The sequence below is a fragment of the Tenrec ecaudatus genome, chromosome 5 (genome assembly GCF_050624435.1).
Source record: "Tenrec ecaudatus isolate mTenEca1 chromosome 5, mTenEca1.hap1, whole genome shotgun sequence".
Taxonomy (NCBI): Eukaryota; Metazoa; Chordata; class Mammalia; order Afrosoricida; family Tenrecidae; genus Tenrec; species Tenrec ecaudatus.
The window spans coordinates 22,390,635-22,408,733 of record NC_134534.1 but is presented as its reverse complement, the minus strand read 5'-3'; the positions used below and the strand labels follow the sequence as shown (position 1 = coordinate 22,408,733).

Here is an 18,099-nt window from a genome sequence, read left to right as displayed (position 1 = left end):
TGATGGTCATACTACCCAATGTCGCATCTATTCATAATCAAAGTTAGTCAGGATGCTTAACTTAAAAGGTGTACACTTTAGCAACTTAATATATATCCCCAACCAAGAACTTGCAAAAATTCCCACATTTTAGCAAGATGGCAATTCTTCTAAAGTAAAATAATAAAAAGGCAAAAACAGAATTTCCTAATTAATACAGAGAAAAAAATTCTAAAATCCATATAGTTTCCTAACATTTCAAGTTTGTTCTATTCAGTAGCATTAGAAAGCTTTTACATGGTCATGTGGAACTTGTACATAGACCAAGAGGCAGCCATTCAAAGGGAAGACGGCATGGACTGCAATCAGGAACGGTATGGGCCAGAGTTGTCCCTTTTCACCACTCTTACTCAGTCTGCGTGCTGACGAACTCATCAGAGAATCATCTGGGCAACATAAAGAAGGCTGCATCAGGACGGGAGAAAGGCTTATGAACAACCTGCAATATGCAGATGACACAACTGCCAATGAAAATCGAAGGCTGATATGACAAAATAATAATTTATAAATTATCATGGGTTCATGAGGGAGGGGGGAGCAGGGAAGGAGGGGAAAAATGAAGAGCTGATGCCAGAGGCTTAAGTGGAGAGCAAATGTTTTGCGAATGATGGGGGCAATGAATGTACAAATGTGCTTTACACAATTGATGTATGGATTGTGATGAGTTGTATGAGCCCCTAATAAAATGATTTTTTAAAAAGGAAAAAAAAGTCAAAGGCTGAAGCCTTCCGTATGAATTGCAAATCAAAGTAAAAATAAATCCTAATGACCATATATGTAGTACCTTAATGTTCCCCTTGCAGCGACATGACAGCTGTGGGGTAGGGATTTGAACTTGGAAGAACTGATCCAGGAAGCTTCTCCCTGGCACCAACTCCCATGCCTCAGGTAAAGAGAGAGCAGTGGAATGGGAGATTCCGCGGACTGTGTGGAGCAACCACTCCTGGGTTCTGGTGAACAGTGGAACTGCATTTGCGCAGACGTCTCATAGCTCCAGTGTCTAGAGAGGTGTGTCATTTGAAAGACCGATGTTACAAGTGCGATCGCCTAGTGCCCTAGTGGGATGATTTACAAGGTTTTACTTTACTGTTCCCATTGGGGTTTTGATTTCCTGTCTTTCCTTTGCTTGTTTTTATTTGTCTTTTGTTGTCTGCTAGTTGGTTTGTTGTTGTCGTTTGGGTAGCTGGTCTTAGGGGGTTCTGGTCATACATAGCCCAGGGACAAGCAGATGGATTCTGGGCCCCCACTGAATTCTAGCCTCAATCCAAAAACAGTTAGTTCTGATCACGTGGCCCTGCCTGATACTCACCTGCATGAAATGATCACTGAAGATAAGAGTGCTATAGCAAAGTGTGGTGAAGAAAACAGAAGGTGCCCGGCTATCAACAGGTATAGTATCTGGGGATTTAAAGGCTTATATGCAAACAAAGAGCCATCTGAGGAAGGAGTCAACTAAACCCATTTGGAGGAAGCACACCAGCTGTGTGATCCAAAGATGACAAAAATAAAATTCAAATATGACCCAAAAAAGCATCACTGCTAAAACTGTAAACACCCAATATGTTGAAGGCTGTGGAGGACAGAGGGAGCCCAAAACCCATCTGCAGAGAATCTAGTCAGATTACGCCGATGACAGATCCCCTAGAGCAGTGGTTCTCAACCTTCCTAATGCTGCAACCCTTGAATACAGTTCCTCATGTGGTGGCGACCCCTCCAACCATAAAATTAATTTTGTTGCTACTCCGAACTATAATTTTACTACTGTTATGAATCGAGTGATGCCTGTGAAAGGGTTGTTCTACAGCCCCCAAAGGGGTCGCAACCCACAGGTTGAGAACCGCTGCCCTATAGGCACAGGCCAAGGTCTGGGACAGCCTCATTGTCCAATATACATCATTGCCATCCTGATTATGCTGGATCAAACTTGACACTTGGTCAGATGACCTTCCTCTAGACCGAGAATGAATGTGTTGTAGGTGCAAGGATCTCTTGTTTATTCCTTAACAAACACTTCTTCCCTGGTTCTTAAATATTGACGGTGGTCCTTATCTTCCTTACTCGCTGTTTGTATCTTTACCTTTGTAGGACTGCTGTCTTATCCTAAGCCTTCATTTCACTTTTGTTCTTTACTGTTTCTGTTAGGGTTACCAGTCTGTGAAGCCCAGGAGGAAGGGGTGCATACAGATAACAGCTGGTGCAAGGGTTTTCAGGGGATCCAAGGAGTGCAGAGAGATGGGGAACATGAGGGGATTTCAGGAGTCAACAAGAAAGGTTTTAGGGAGATTAAATCTTGGAGAAAAAAAGAAAGATAATGTTCTGAAATTCATTGTGGTAATGATTGATGACTCTTCTTGACATGACTAAACTAATGAGTTGTGTGATATTTACACTAAGTGCCAATAAAACTTTTAAATTTTTTTGTTAATTAAAAAAAGAAAGCAAACAAATGTCCTCACAACTGGATCAATAAGCAACGTCATGACAGAGAAAAGACTGAAGATGTCAAAAGTTTCATTTTTCTTGGATCGACAAGCAATGCTCATAGACTTAGCAGTCAAGAAAGCAAATGACATATTGCATTAGGCAAATCTGATGCACAAGACATCTTTAAAGTGTTAAAAAAGCAAAAGTTTCACTTTGAGGACTAAGGTGTGCCTGACTCGAGTATTTAACTGCCTCATAAATATGTGATAGTTGGACAATAAGTAAGAAAGACTGAAGAGAAAATTGATGCATTTGAATCAACGAGTTGGCGCAGATTCCTCTATGGATCACAGATGCCAGAACGGTCTGTTGGAACTGACTAAGCACTGACAACAACCACATGTGATTTTCTGGTGTTTCGATTAGTTTCTTTCGGCTTTCTTAAAAGAAGCCAGTACTTGCTAAAATACAACTCGAAGCAAAAATAAAAGAAGAACACCTAAGAGTTGGAATCAACTCAATGACGGTGAGCTTATGTTTGGGGGGGTTTCTTTTGGCTTCCAAGAAGACAGGCTAGTGAGAATCGGACCCCACAATTTGTATTGATGTTCAGATCCAAAGGATTAAAAACAAAAACTGTTTCAACGAAGCCAATACAGAGCTGCCACTATTTTTTTGAATGAATGAATACGTTTTTTCAGTCATGCTTAAATTTGCCACCGCCTTGAGCAAAAATAGCACCTACTTCTCTGGTGTATATATAAGGGGGCTTCAAAAACCTCATGAAAATTCCATTTTCTTTTCATTCTATTTTTACATACATTTTTGAAGCCTTCTTGGGTAAGTTTAATCAAATTGCTTGTCATCAAACAGATGAGTTTATAGAATACACTGCAGTTTGTTATTAAACCTAATCTTTATAGGACATATCCAGTTGATGGAAGATCTTCTACACATAGCAGTTTACCAGAAAAAAATAATCCTATCTTCTCTTTCACTATATTTTCCCATGCATTGCCAAATGAATACGCTGGGTACAATTTAAATATTTACAAAAACAAAACTGTGAATTAATTGGGAAAATAAATGCAAACATTTTCGTGTAAATGCTAAAATTGGAAGCTTTACTATAAAGAAATATGCAAAGTAGACCTGGTAAAATAAAGGTGAGAGAAGTTAATAGAAGAAATAAGATCTAGCAAAGACCTTCTTTATTTTTAAATAAGTGAATGTTTTGGAGACTTTTCCTGCAATATCTGAATTAAAGGGAGCCCTGCTGGCATAATGAGCTAAGTGTTGGCTGCTAATTTATAAGGTCAGCGGTTCAAACCCACCAGCCGCCTCTCAAGAGAAAGATGCTCTGTTCCCATTAAGGTCCACAGCCTGAGAATCCCTAGGGAGCAGATCCCCCTTGTCCTGTAACAAAGTATTTCCACCAAGCGGCAGCACCTCCTTCTAACACCGGCTACTCTCGCCTTCCCTTAACGTTTTTCAGCTTTGGTCCTCCCTGAGCAGAAAGTTTGCTTGACTTTAAGTTTCCAGTCAGAGGTATAGAAGCAAAACCAACAGAGATGCCTCTGATGCTAGTCACTGTACTGTCTGTGCTGTGACTCATTAGTCGTCTTTAGTTACAGCATGGAAACTGATGGCATGGTCTGCCACTGCAGGCTTCCTCCGCAGCAGCATCTTGGCCTTTCCCAAGACCAGAAAGCCATTTCTAAACTGCTCATTTGTTTGTCCCCACAATCTCTTTGTACAGCATTAAGGATTTCATCATTCCCAACCTTCCATGTAAATTTGTTGTTGGTACTTGCTTCAATTTTAGCAGAATTCATGTTGCTCTGATAAGGGCACTTTCCAAACTGATGTCCTAGTCTTAATGCCAAAAACTAGGTCCTGTTCAGAGGTGTTAGAAGAAGTTAGTACATGTTTATTTTATTGCGAAACAAATTAGAAATCCAGGTATAATCTTTTCTTAACACATTCTATTCCATATTTTTTAAGACCCCTCACACAAAAATGTGTCAACCATTTTCTTCTGTTAAAGAAAGCTACACAACACTAGCTTGCCTAAGCAAACAATATAACTAAGCAATCTAAATGTCAGACTAGACATTTAATTCTTGGTTTGTGCTTGCTCTCATGCAAAAAACAATTCTAACAAAGTAAATTACCTACTTTTTCATCCACTCACTCACTCACTGCCATGAGTCAATGCGGACTCACAGCAAGATTATAAGACAGATTCACAGAAAGATTATGACAGGGTTAGAACTGCCCCACTGAATTTCTAAGACTATACTCTTCACAGGAGTAGAAAGCCCCATTGTTTGTTTGTTTTTTCATCCACAATGAAAAAAAACTCGAAATCAAATGGGAAGATGGAAATATTACTTTAAAACGGCACCTTCAGAGAAAGATCAGCTACAGTCACTGCATCGAAAATTCCAAGTCACAGAGCATTCACAGAAACAACATTTATATGGCTTAAGGCCTATTGGTCCAGCATGAGTCAATGACGTAAGTTCTTAAAAATACTAAGTCATCAAAACATGGTTAATACGTGTTCAAAATGCTGTGATTAGAGGGAAAGAGGACCAGACTTAAACCTGGTGCTCCAAGATGTGAATGCACCATACCGGCATGAAGCAGGGAACCAGTAGAGAAGTCTCAGGGGCCAGACCCAATCCCAACTACGTGGACAGGACCCCCCCCCCCCCCATCCCCGGAAGAATTTACTTCAGAGAACAGCACTGGAGCTATGGCTAAGGGAGAGGGACATGCCTGATCAGAGCACACAGGAGCAAATGAAGGGGGAGGAAGAGTGAGTGGAGCACATCCTGGCCCACCAAGCCTTGAGGACACTATTCCCACTGAGAGCAGCCAATCAACAGAGAGGACCATATGATCAGCCCCACGACATCCCCTACTGACCCATAGCCCTACGGGGAACAACACTGGAGAGGGAAGTGCACCCGATCTGACCCCACCACACCAAGGCAAAACACTAAGGAGGTTCAACAAAACAGCAAGGGGAGCAGAGCGGGAATACCAAAAATTCACTTTGGGGCCAAGGCCTGGGACCCTATCAGACTCAACAAGAAAACACTCCTAAAGGTCAACAAACAGACCTTGAACCATTTACAGGCTTTTCTTCTTTTTTTTTTTAGGCCATTATTTTGGTTTTGTCATTGTTTTCTTTTGTTGCCTTCTTTTGCTATGTCTTGTTTTGGTGCATGTTATTATTTCTGCAGGTCTACCTAGATAAGATAGGCGGGATAAACAATCTGGAGGAGAAAACAAGACCAATGGTTCTGGGGCCACATAGGAGGGGGAAGTAGGGGAAAGGAAGTAAGGGAACAACAAGTGATCCAAAATCGGTGGCAAAGAGGGTATAAGAGACCTGGTAGGGCTTGATCCACGGCAATGTAACCGAGAAAATACTGAAACCCAAATGAAGGCTGAGCATGATAGTGGGACAAAAGGAAAGGAAATAGAGGAAAGAACTAGGAGGCAAAGAGCATTTATAGAGGTCTAACTACAGGCATGTACATATGTAAATATATTTACATGTGAGGATGGAGAAATAGACCTATGTGCGTATATGTATGGGCCTCTATTCAAGTACTCCCTCAATGCAAGAATACTTTGTTCTAATAATCCAGCACTCTGAGATGCTCACCTTCCCAACATGATCACTGAAGACAAACCGGGTGCATAAGCAGATGTGAAGAAAGCTGACAGTGCCCGGCTATCAAAAGATATAGCGTTTGGGATCTTAAGGGCTTGAAGATAAACAAGCGGCCATCTAGCTCAGAAGCAACAAAGCCCACATGGAAGAAGCACACCAGCCTGTGATCATGAGGTGTTGATGGGATCAGGGATCAGGCATCAAAGAACAAAAAAATCATATCATTGTGAATGAGGGGGAGTGCGGAGTGGGGATCCAAAGCCCATCTGCAGGCAACTGGATATCCCTTTACAGAAGGGTCGCGGGGGGAGCCAGTCAGGGTGCAGTGTAGCAATGATGAAACATACAACTTTCCTCTAGTTCTTTAATACTTCCTACCCACCACTATAATGATCCCAATTCTCCCTTACAAATCCGGCTAGATCAGAGGATGTATACAGGTACAGATGGCAACTTGAAGGAATCCAGGTGAGATGAAAGACTGGGAAGGTGGAGGAAAGGTGGAGTAGAAAGGGGGAACCAATTGCAATGATCTACATATAACCCCAACCTTGGGTGACGGACAACAGAAAAGTGGGTGGAGGGAGACATCAGACAGTGTAAGACATAGCAAAATAATAATTTATAAATTACCAAGGGTTCGTGAAAGAAGGGGAGTGGGAGAGAGGGGAGAAAATGAGGAGCTGATACCAAGGGTTCAAGTAGAAAGCAAATGTTTTGAGAATGATGAGGGCAACAAATGTACAAATGTGCTTGACACAATGGATGGATGGATGGATGGATGGATGATAATCAGAGCTGTAAGAGGCCCCAATAAAATGAATTTTTAAATGCTGTGATTAAAGAGACACTAAATTATGGAATGTTATAAATGAAATTCAACAATAACATGTTTTGGTGCTCAAGCTGGTTTCCAAGTCATGTAAGTGACAAATTCAGACACAGGAAGCAAGTTTTTCCCCACTGACGTAATAGCCTTGAGACGAACGCCCAAGCCAAGTAACTGTTTCTTGTTTAAAACATTACAATGAAAAGGTCAAACTATGTCCTTCCAGGGACTAGATTTTCAAACAAGAGCTTCCGTTCTATAAATGTTGAGCAAGCTGTTATCTAGTCTCTGTAACTTCATACAACATCATTTTTAAAAGTATACAGCAATATATGTGACAGCATAGCATAAATCCTTAACACATAGGAAATATTCATCTCAGTTTACAAAGCACTTCCACCAGCACTTTCTCATTTGGCCCGAATAACCGTCCAGCTAAGTATAACACGAATAAGAGCTATCCCAAAAGCTGCTGTAAGCATGAGAAATAATCTAGTCAAGCAATCCTACAGCCTTATAAACAATAAGAGCAATTAACACACGTACTTCCCCCCCAAGTAAACTAGTAAACAAAAACACAATAATCAACTCACAAATACTTAAGTGTTTTTAATGTGCAAGGCATCTAAAACCAAAACTGTTGCCAGTGTTGACGAACAACAGGCAGTCGTACATGTTACAGAACAGAACTCCTGCTACAGAGGTTTTGGTTTTGTTTTTTAACACTTTTATTGACATGTAATTCATATATCTATCGTACAAATCAAAGTTTAAAAGTACTAAACGAATTTGAGCAGTCATCACAATCAATTTTAGAACTTTTTCTTCTTTAGTACTTGTTAGATCCTCATGTCCCCTGAACCTCACCTGCCATAACCCCAAGAAACGTAATAAAGTTAAACTCTCTATACATTTACCTATCCTGGATTTCATAGAAAGAAAATGATGCACACCAAAAAACCAACAATAACGAAACATTTTCTTAAAATCTCCAGTTGAAAAGATTAAATAACAAAAGCTAGAATGAATTCAAAACGTGTCAAAGGGGAGAGTGAATGTTGTTGGGGGAGGGTGATACTAGGGGTGAGGGACCTATTTTTTAAATGCACCATTTTCTGTCTTTCTCAGCTTTCCATTTGCTCCATTATTAAGTGCCATCAACTCGGCTCCGACCCATAGTGACCCTGTGCACAACAGAATGAAACAATGCCTGGTCCTGCACCATCCTCACAAATGTTCCCAAGCCTCAGTCCATTGATGTCATTCTATCTCATGGCGGGCCTTCCTCATTGTTGCCACCCCACTTTACCAAACATGAGGTCCTTTTCCAGGGACCGGTCTCTTCTGACAGTATGTCCAAAGTATGTAAAACAAAGTTTTGCCTCCTGCTTCTCACCTTACTTCTTGCAATACAGATAGATGGCTTGTCCATTCATTTAGCAGTCCGTGGTCCTTTCAATAGTCCTCACCGGCAATTCAAATACATCTATTCTATGCACTTAGTCTTCAAAGGACCATCCTTGATCGTCAATACTCTAAAGATTACTTGTACAGAGTTCCCTAATGCAATACATCTTTTTAACTCTTGACTGCTGCTTCCATGAGCAATGATTATGGATCCAAGTACAACAAAATCTTTGACTGAAAACTTCAATCTTTAATACATTTGTCATGATGTAGCCTACTGGTCCAGTGTGAGGACTTGCATTTTCTTTACATGGAGTTGTCATCTATACTGGAGGATGCAATCCTTTATCTTCATCAAATGCTTCAAGTCCTCCTTACTTTCATTGTGGGAAGCCGCAGCTCTCGCTGCCATTACAAGATGGCGCCGGGCAGTCAGGGCAGTGGCCCAGTTAAGTGGTAAACAACCACTTAGAGCATGCGCACTGCTTAGATGAAATAGTCATAACTCCACCCTGGAGTATGCTAATAAGGGTTCTGGCGAACGCACCAATCAATGCACAGCACGTCCCCATAGAGTGCATATAAGCAGCAGTAGTTTGGGGCTTCGGGGTCTTTTTCCGCATCTGCAAATCGAACCCGCATTAAACGCCTGTGGAAGAATCCTGTTGTGGCATGTCCTTCTTGCTGGCGAGACTGAGCGCGCGACACTTTCATCAAGCAAGATTGCATCATCTGCATATTGAAGACTGTTAATAAGCCTTTCTCCAATTCCGATGCCCCATTCTTCTTCATATAACCCAGTATCTCAATTATTTGCTCAGCACAAGAGACTTAATAAGTATGATGAGAAGATAACTCTGTTCCATACCTTTCCTGATTTTAAACCATGAAATAGTCCCTTGTTCTGTTCTCACAACTTTCTCTTTATCTGTATGTAAGTTCTGCAAAAGCATAATGAAATGTTCTGGAATTCCCATCATTCTCAAAATTATCCATAGTTTATGATCCACACATTCAAATGTCTTGGCCTAGTCAATGAAACACAAGTACACATCTTTCTGGTATTCTCTGCTTTCAGTCAAGATCCAGCTGATGTTAGCAAGGATAGTCCTTGTTTCAACCCTCTTCTGAAACCGGCCGGAACCTCTGGCAGCTCCCTCTCAAAGTTCAGCTGCAACCATTGTTGGATTATTTCCAGCAAAATTTTACTTGCACATGATCACTGATATTGTTCTATAATTTGTGGATTCTGTTGGATCACCTTTTTTTTTGGAATGGGTACAAATATGGATTTCTTTCAGTCAGTCGTTCTAGAAGCTGTCTTCCCAATTTCCTGGCATTAAAAAAAAAAAAAAGAGTACTCCCGTTTTTTCATCAGCTTGCTGAAATAATCCAATTGGTATTTCATCAATTCCTGGAACCTTGTTTTTGGAAAGGAGCCATAGTGGCATAGTGACTGTGTTATCCTGTGAGGTCAGCAGTTCGAAACTACCAGCCATTCCTCGGGAGAAAAATGGGGCTTTCTACTCCCATAAAGAGTTTGTCTCAGAAACTCAAAGGGTAGTTAGTTCCACCTAAACCTACAGGGTTGTTATGAGTCGCCACTGTCTCAATGGCAGTGAATGTGGTTTGGTTTTGGGGGGCTTTGGAGGGAGGAGTGGTGTGTTATTTTTAGCTAACATTTTCATTGCAGCTTCAACTTCTTCCTTCATTGCCTTGGTTCTTGCTCATATGCTACCTCCTGAAATTGTGGAATATGCACTAACGGGGGGTAGAGTGGCTGTGTGCTCACTCCGTCTTCTTTTGATGTTTCCTGCATCATTCAGTATTTTACACATGGAGTCTTGCAGGACTGAGAGTTGAGGCTTGGCTTTTTTCTTCAGTTCTCAGTTTAAGATAGGCTGAGCATGTTCTTGTTTTTCTCAAACTCTGGGTCTTTGCGCATTTCATTATAGTATGTTACTTTGTCTTCTCAACATGCCCTTTGAAGTTTTCTCTCAGGCTCTCTGACTTCATCCTTTCTTCCGTTTACCTCTAGTGCTGTATTCATTTATTGAAGCATCTCAATTGTTATTCTATCAATTTTTGGAGTCTTATTTTCTGCCAATGCCTTCAGTGAAGCCTGTGTTCCTTCCTTTAATACCATCGGTACTCAATCATGTACTAAAGTTTGTCATGTACTCACCCTAAGGAGTATGGTGAGCTGCCAACTGCAAGGTCTGCAGTCTGAAACCACCAGCAGCAACATGGGAGAAAAACAAGGCTTTCTACTCCTATAAAGAAGTACAGCCTCATTTACAGAGGTCTAAATACAGGCATGCACATATGTAAACATATTTTTACATGACGATTGGAAAATAGATCTACGTCCTTATATTTATATGTTAAGTATTAAGGTAACAGATGGGCATTGGGCCTCGAATCAAGTACTCCCTCAACACAAGAACACTTTGTCCTAATAATCCGGCATTCTGTGATGCTCAGCTTCCTAACACAATCGCTAAAGACAAAATGGATGCATAAGAAAATGTGGTGAAGAAAAGTGATGGTGCCTGGCTATCAAAAGACAGTGTCTAGGGTTTTAAAGGCTTGAAGGTAAACAAGCAACCATGTGGCTCAGAAGCAACAAAGCCCACATAGAAGAAGCACACTAGCCTGTGTGATCACAAGATGTCGATGGGATCAGGTATCAGGCATCAAAGATCCAGAACAAAAATCATACCAATGTGAATTGGGGGTGTGTGGGGAGGGGTGCAGAGTGGAGACCAAAAGCCTATCTGTAGACTGTTGGACATCCCCTTACAAAAGGGTCAGAAGGAAGAGACGGGCCATTCTGGGCGCAGTAGAGCAGCGATGAAACATACAACTTTCCTCAGTTCTTTAATGTTTCCTCCCCATTATCATGACCTCAATTCTACCTTACAAATCTGGATAGACCAGAACATATGCACTGCTACAGGTAAGAGCTTGCAACACAGGGAATCCAGGACCGATAAACCCTTCAGGACCAATAATGAGAACAGATATACCAAGAGGGGAAGGGGAAGGTGGGGTGAGAAAGGAGAAATTGATCACAAGAATCAACATATAATCCCCTCCCAGGTGGGACGAACAACAGAAAACTGGGTGAAGGGAGACAGCAGACGATGTAAGATATGAAAAATAATAATTTATCAATGGTTCATGAGGGGAAGGGAAAAAAATGAAGAGCTGATATCAAGGGCTAAAATAGAAAGAAAATGATGATGGCAATTTATGTATAAATGTGCTTGACCCATGGATATATGTGTGAATTGTGATAAGAGCTGTAAGAGCCCTCAATAAAAGTATTTAAATAAAAAAAACAACAGGAAACCCACAGAGGGAGTTCTACCTTGTCCTCTGGAGTCACTATGAGTCAACATCAACTCGACAGCAGTGAGATGAGCTATTTACCCAAAAGAACCTTGTACATGTTCAGTTATTATGAAGAAAAACTTCAGGTATCCTGGTGGCCCTGTGTGTTAGGGTAGAGCTGCTCCGTCACTTGTATAAAAGAGAAGGAAAGCAGCTGTTTAACTGTCCTCTAACAGTAGAATGTGAAGTTATTATATTCACAGAATACCACAAAGTACTAAAAATAAATGACCTGTTCACAGTACCCACTAATCTTAAAAAGGGATTTAGGGATACAATGCTATGAGGGTAAAAGGGAAAACATATTAACACAAATTTCAGAAAGTGGGGGAAGAAGATAAATGGAGAAGGCATTAGAAAGGTATTTCTTATGTTTTATTTCTCAAGTCGATTGGGGCTCAACTAGGTGTTTACTTTATCATTTATATTTTACATTAAAGGAACTTTTGCATGTATAGTTGATTTTTTTTTAAGTTATTTGCCAATGTTCTCAGGGGTCTTTTAGAAATCCTGATTCAACGAACTGGTGGTGCTGGGTTTGACAGTGAGTTCTGGGGGATGGGGATCAAAGACTAAATTACAGACTTTTTTTAACCATTCTGACTTCAAGAGAAAAGAAAAGGGGATCTAAGAATAAAACAGAGTTAGGGCAAGAGCAAAAAGAATAAGGTGAAGTTTAAGTTCATTAAGCTGAAGGAAAGTGAATAATAAAGACCCAGAAGAGCAGATAAAATGAGACCACAGGTAGGGAAGGAAAGATGCAAGAATACAAGAGTTGGGCTTGGCCGATGCCAAAGTGCCAAGAACAAACACAATTACATATCGGGCTGACTATGGCTTTCTGGCTCCTCCATGTCTAGACAAGGCGAAGAGTGGTCATGAGAATGAGGCTGTACAGCTTGCTCGCCAAAACACTCCCAGCACCTCAACCAATCCACCGCCATCAGTTCCGACTCATAGGGATCCGATAGGGAAGGGTAGAACTCCCCTTTGGGTTTCTGAAACTTTAATTCTTAAAGGGAGTAGAAAGCCTCATCTTTCTTCGACAGAGAAGCTGGTGGTTTTGAACTACTGACCATGCAGTGAGCAGTTCAATGCACAGCCACTACACCACCAGGGTTCCTTTTCAGCATCTAGCAAGACTAAATTTGCTACATGGTAGGCAATCAGTAAGTATTTATTAAAAAATAAATGAAAAACAAAACACATCTAGAGTATACCGATTCCAAATCGGTACAGAACACAAAAAAACTAAAGGGGAAGAGATAAGTACATAAATCACATCTTTAATTCCATAGACATCAACCAGAGAGAAATTACAAGCAGCACTTCATGAACAAAGGGAAGAGCTCATTCTGTGAAAAGCCCCACAGTGCAGGAATGTGTAGTTCCTACGAAGGGCAGAAAGAATCAAAATTAAAAGCAAGGACTCACTCTTGAACTGGAAACAAAGTGGGAAGTCCCTGAAGCCACCCAAGGAAGGAGTAAACAGATCCGAACTCTCACATGAAGTGAATGTTTGAAAGATGAACTGAGCAGTATTCACTAGGAAATGGGTGCCATGCTCAGCACTTTACGTACCTCATCTAATTCTCACAATCCTTAGAAACACTCTATCTTCATGCCCGTGTGGAAAAAGACAAAAGTGAGGCCTAGTAAGATGAAATCACTTGACTAACCAAGGTCATGATTAATGAGAAAGTAAGAATTGGTCTGTGTTGGAGAAAGAACAGTCAAAATGTCCTAGAAGAGAGGAGACTGTCTCACCTACTTCGCCCAAGTTGTCAGGGAGAACAATCCCTGGAAAGGGACAGCATGCTTAGCAAAGGGTCAGCCAAAAGGGGGACGACCCTCCACGAGACAGAACGACACAATAGCTGCCACGACTGGGATGCAAGGATGAGGCACAACCAGTGGTGTTCTGTTACACGTTGTGTTGCCGACCCAAGTCAACTGGATGGCACTATTTATCTCTTATGTGAATTTCCTCCCTCTTTAAAGGAGCCTTGGCAGTACAGGAATTAAGCACTCAGCTGCCAACTCAAAACAGCAGTTGGAACCCATCAGCTGCCCCACAACAAGAGATGTGGCTTCTGCTCCTGCAAAGATGTGCAGCCTTGGAAATCCCCTTACCCTGGCCTACACGGTCACTTGGACTCAGAACAGACTTGCAGGCAATGAGTTTGGGGTTTTTTGCTTTGTTTTTGGAAGAGTAACAACATGCTCAGTAGAGGGGACAGTAAAAAGGAGGATAGCTCTTAATGAAAGGAAATGACACCGTGGTGGCAGCAATGGGCTCAAGCACAGGAACAGCTGTGAGGACAACTGTAAGGATGGCGCTGGACTGAGCAGTGCTTCGTTCTGGTGGGTCAGAAGCAACTCTGTGGCACCTAACAACTATTGTACGCGAGGTCACTATGAATCAGAACCAACTCCACGGCTCCTCACTAGGACAATTACGAGTAAGCCAGACAAAGAGAACAGAGAGAGAGAAGGGTTTAAAGTTCTAAATTTAGTTTGAGTGTATCAAATCTGAGGGATCTACAGGACATTTATGTGCAGAAATTATGCAAGAGCGAGCCAATTCTGGATTTACTCCATGTACACCAACGTCTAGTTCATAAACACAGAGCAGTCATTTGCACAGGTATCCCCTGCACCTAGCACAAAATAGTGAATAAAAAATTGAGAAAAAGTCTCTTGGTCTTGCTGAAGCCCCACAATAACTTTAATCCACCAGCCTCGTACAACACCGAGGACAGAGTTAATGGTGTCCTGTTATCATTCATCTTGTCAAACAGTGCTCAATACTTAGTAAAAGGCCCTAAAATATTTGCTAATTACCTACCTCTAAATATTGGGCTGCTTAACTACAAGGTCAGGCATGCAAACCCACCAGTTGCTCCTGAGAAGGAGGAGGCTTTTTGCCCCTGTTAGGATTTACTGCATTGGCAACACTATGGGGTAATTCTACTCTATCCCATAGTGTCACAATAAATCAGGATCGACTCCACGGTAGTAAGAGTGGTTTGGGACCCAAAGTCACTGAAGACATTACATTTAGTAAGTAAACTAGATACTTACTTTCAGGTCCTCTTCCAACAGATTGTCAATCTCTAAAGATATGCTAGTCTTGAGCACACTGCTGCCTTCAGTGGGGCAGGCAAATTGTTAGTAGAATAGATATTTACAAAATACTGTGCTAATGACAATAAGTGGAGAAGTCAAGGATTTTCCAAACTACTTGCTACCTCTTTCAAACCCTGCTATCCATAGGCATTATGCTTATAATAATAATGACCTTCACACTAACAATTTACTATATATCATATAAATTGTCAGCAACTCCATAGCCTACCTACATCTCATCCCCATTAGACAGAGGAAGTGAGGCTTAGGAAATCTAGCTTGCCTAAGATCACAGAACTCGTAAGTGGCAGAACTCAGAAGACTGAAAGGCTCTTACTCATCCAGTTTACTAGCTTATACTTCCCATTTTAATTTACAAGTTCAACAGGTTAAAATATTGAAATTATGGATAGTTTCCACATTAACATTGTCATGTTGTATGCTACTCAGTGACTCTAAAAGACCAAGTAGAACTGCTCAGTAGGGTTTGCTAAGTTAAATTTTTTACAATCGCCCATCAAATAGGTCTTTTCTTCCACAGAATGGCTGGCTGCTCAGTTCCAACTGCCCACTTTCTGATGAGGAGCCAAGGGCCCATACTCCAGGGCTCCTTCACATACACATAGCTCCTTGCGATTAAATTATTTCAATAAATCATAGAAGACTACCTTATTACAAAAGTAGAAGACCTGTAGTAGCAGAAAATAAACTTTTTATCACAGGTGTGCAAAATCAAAGGAAATGATTTTTAAAGGGGGACAGGAAGGCTTTCAAAAAGGATGGCTAGAAGGTGGTACACAGCAGTTTACTTGGAAACAACAGAACAGTTCCCATCACTCTACACTTGCCTCCTCCGGGCCTAGACCATTCCCTTGGCACAGACGGCCTTAGGCGACCTAGTTCACAAACCTCAACCACTACAGACAGGTAAGGCAATTCTCTTTTTTGTTGCGATTATGTAGTTTTCAGGTAATGTGCTGAAAAGGTGGCTGTATACTAGTAAGTTGCATTAGTCAGATCCCACACAGAAGCAGTGAAAACCTTCCCACACCCTCCACTTTCCAAGGGCCCTAAGGCAGGGTCCTAGATCCTTCTCGACACTTCCCTCACCTACTAGTCTCCCAGAACTCTCCAGATGCAAACGAGTGTCTCCAAGACTGCCAAGCATCTGTTACAGAAGCCTCTAGCCTGGCTCCCTTTTCCCAACGCTCAGCTCCCGTCAGAAGGCAGAGCAGGATGCCGTGTCCACGGAACACAAAGTGAGGCTCAGGAGGAGAGAGCGAGGGGAACACTTTGGCCCAGGCTCCCCAAGCCCAGACAGCAGGCGGCACGAAAACGCGCGTGGCCGCGCTCCCCACGTGGGCACCAGGAAGCCGGACGCAACTCACCAGGCCATCGATCTGCACTTGTTTCACGGCCGAGTCTGCGGAGCCGCCTTTGCCCTTGCCCTTCCCTGCAGCGCCGGTCGCAGAGGTGGAGGTGGTGGTTGCTGGTCCAGTGCCTTCCTTGCGGGACGCCATCTTTCCAGCCGGACAGGAAGAAGAGAAACTAAACCACCGGAAGCGGAAGTACAACCCTCGCGTGACGTCATAAACAGGCCGGCGTTCCTGGCGCTTTGCTTGGAGGCGTGGCCGACACAGGGCCCCGCCTTTGTCCTTCCCCAGCGCGCTCCTCTGCCTCCTAGCTTTTGCGCATGCCTGTTCTTCTTACATCTCTAGCCAAAAATGTTTTCCACGTTCTGCGTTAATAAAATGATCAAGATAACACTGTAGCTCGCATCTGTGTAGCGTCTCTTACATAAGAATGCGTGCCCTTTTAATTTCCCGCATTACTCTCAATTGCAACCTTATAAATTCTGGGACATGTCACTAGCTCTCACTACAAGGGGTGGAAATGTAGATGTGATTTGCCCAGTGTCATTCAGTAAGCCAGTATTGCATCTTGTCTCCCATAATTTTAGACAGGAATCGTTTTAAGACAATTGATACATGAATTAATCCAAACATAGGAACTGTAATCGGAATTACCTGAACTAATGGTTCCTCCCTGCTAATCTAGAAATTTACATGAGTATAAAAACCAAACACATCACTATGTTGTGCAATTTTATATCATTATGTTGATGCAGATACAACATATTACTCCCTAAAAACCATGCTAATTTATGGCCCATTATAAATATAAAGTAAATTAAGAAATCAGCCATATGCCATAGAATTGAATTTAGGAAATTAATCTGAACACCCTGGTAGCGTAGTGATTATGCATTGGCCTGTGATTTGATAGGTCAGCAGTTCGAAACCAACAGCCAGTCCACAACAAAAAGATGGAGCTTTCTACTGTAAACAAAATCTCCGAAGCCCTATGGGCAATTCTACCCTACATCCACTGACTTGATGGCACTGGGGACATGAATATAAACATCCTGGCTACAAACACAGAGAAGGCATAGCACTTCCTTCACTTGAATTCCTGCCTGACTCACAGATTTGTTTATTTCCTCTCAATCATATTCCCCTCACAAATTTTTAAATACCAAAGTACAGTCTTTGAATATCTTCCTTCACTTATCTTTATTTCTGATTATGGTAATCTCATGCATTCTCAGGATTGTAAACATCATGTATATGCTCTGAGGACTCCCAAATTGTATCTCCTGCAGATTTACCATAAGCATCCTCAACTGCTTCCTCAACACCTCCACTGAATATCTAATCCCACTGCCCTCAAGTTGACACCAATTCATAATGACCCTAGTGAGTCGAGATATAGCTTTCTACTACCATAGTTACATTCTCTGATGAGGGCCACAAATGTGCTTGACACAATCAATGCATACATGTATGGATTGTGATCAGAGTTGTAGGAGCCCCCAATAAAATGATTTTTTAAAAGAGATACATTCTCAGAAGTTCACAGAGACAGTTCTACTACACCCTATAGGGTTGTTCTGAGTGGGAATCCACTCATGGCAGTGAGCTTAGAGTTTTCACTGTTACAGGATTAAGGTGGATGTATCCTTAGTAGATGTAACCTTACTAGAGGGCGTGACTTAAATAACTCTCCCTCCTTTTCCTTGGAGGCTTGGTCTGCTGAAAGACAAAACCACACCTCTATCAAAGCCATTCCTATATGTGAGAGAGCCACCTCAGAAGCAGGAACACGGGGAGAAATCCCAGGACCA

At 41.8% G+C, this 18,099-nt stretch overlaps 1 protein-coding gene across 1 annotated transcript in view; it reads right to left on the bottom strand.

Annotated features, from left to right (window-relative positions):
- Positions 1-16,476, bottom strand: part of EIF3H (eukaryotic translation initiation factor 3 subunit H) — a 107,716-nt gene extending 91,240 nt beyond the window's left edge. The window contains exon 1 of the mRNA XM_075549344.1: positions 16,304-16,476. Coding sequence (XP_075405459.1) covers positions 16,304-16,435 — 132 coding nt within the window. The 5' untranslated portion in view covers positions 16,436-16,476. The remainder of the gene's footprint in view (positions 1-16,303) is intronic.
- Positions 16,477-18,099: the final 1,623 nt, after the last annotated feature.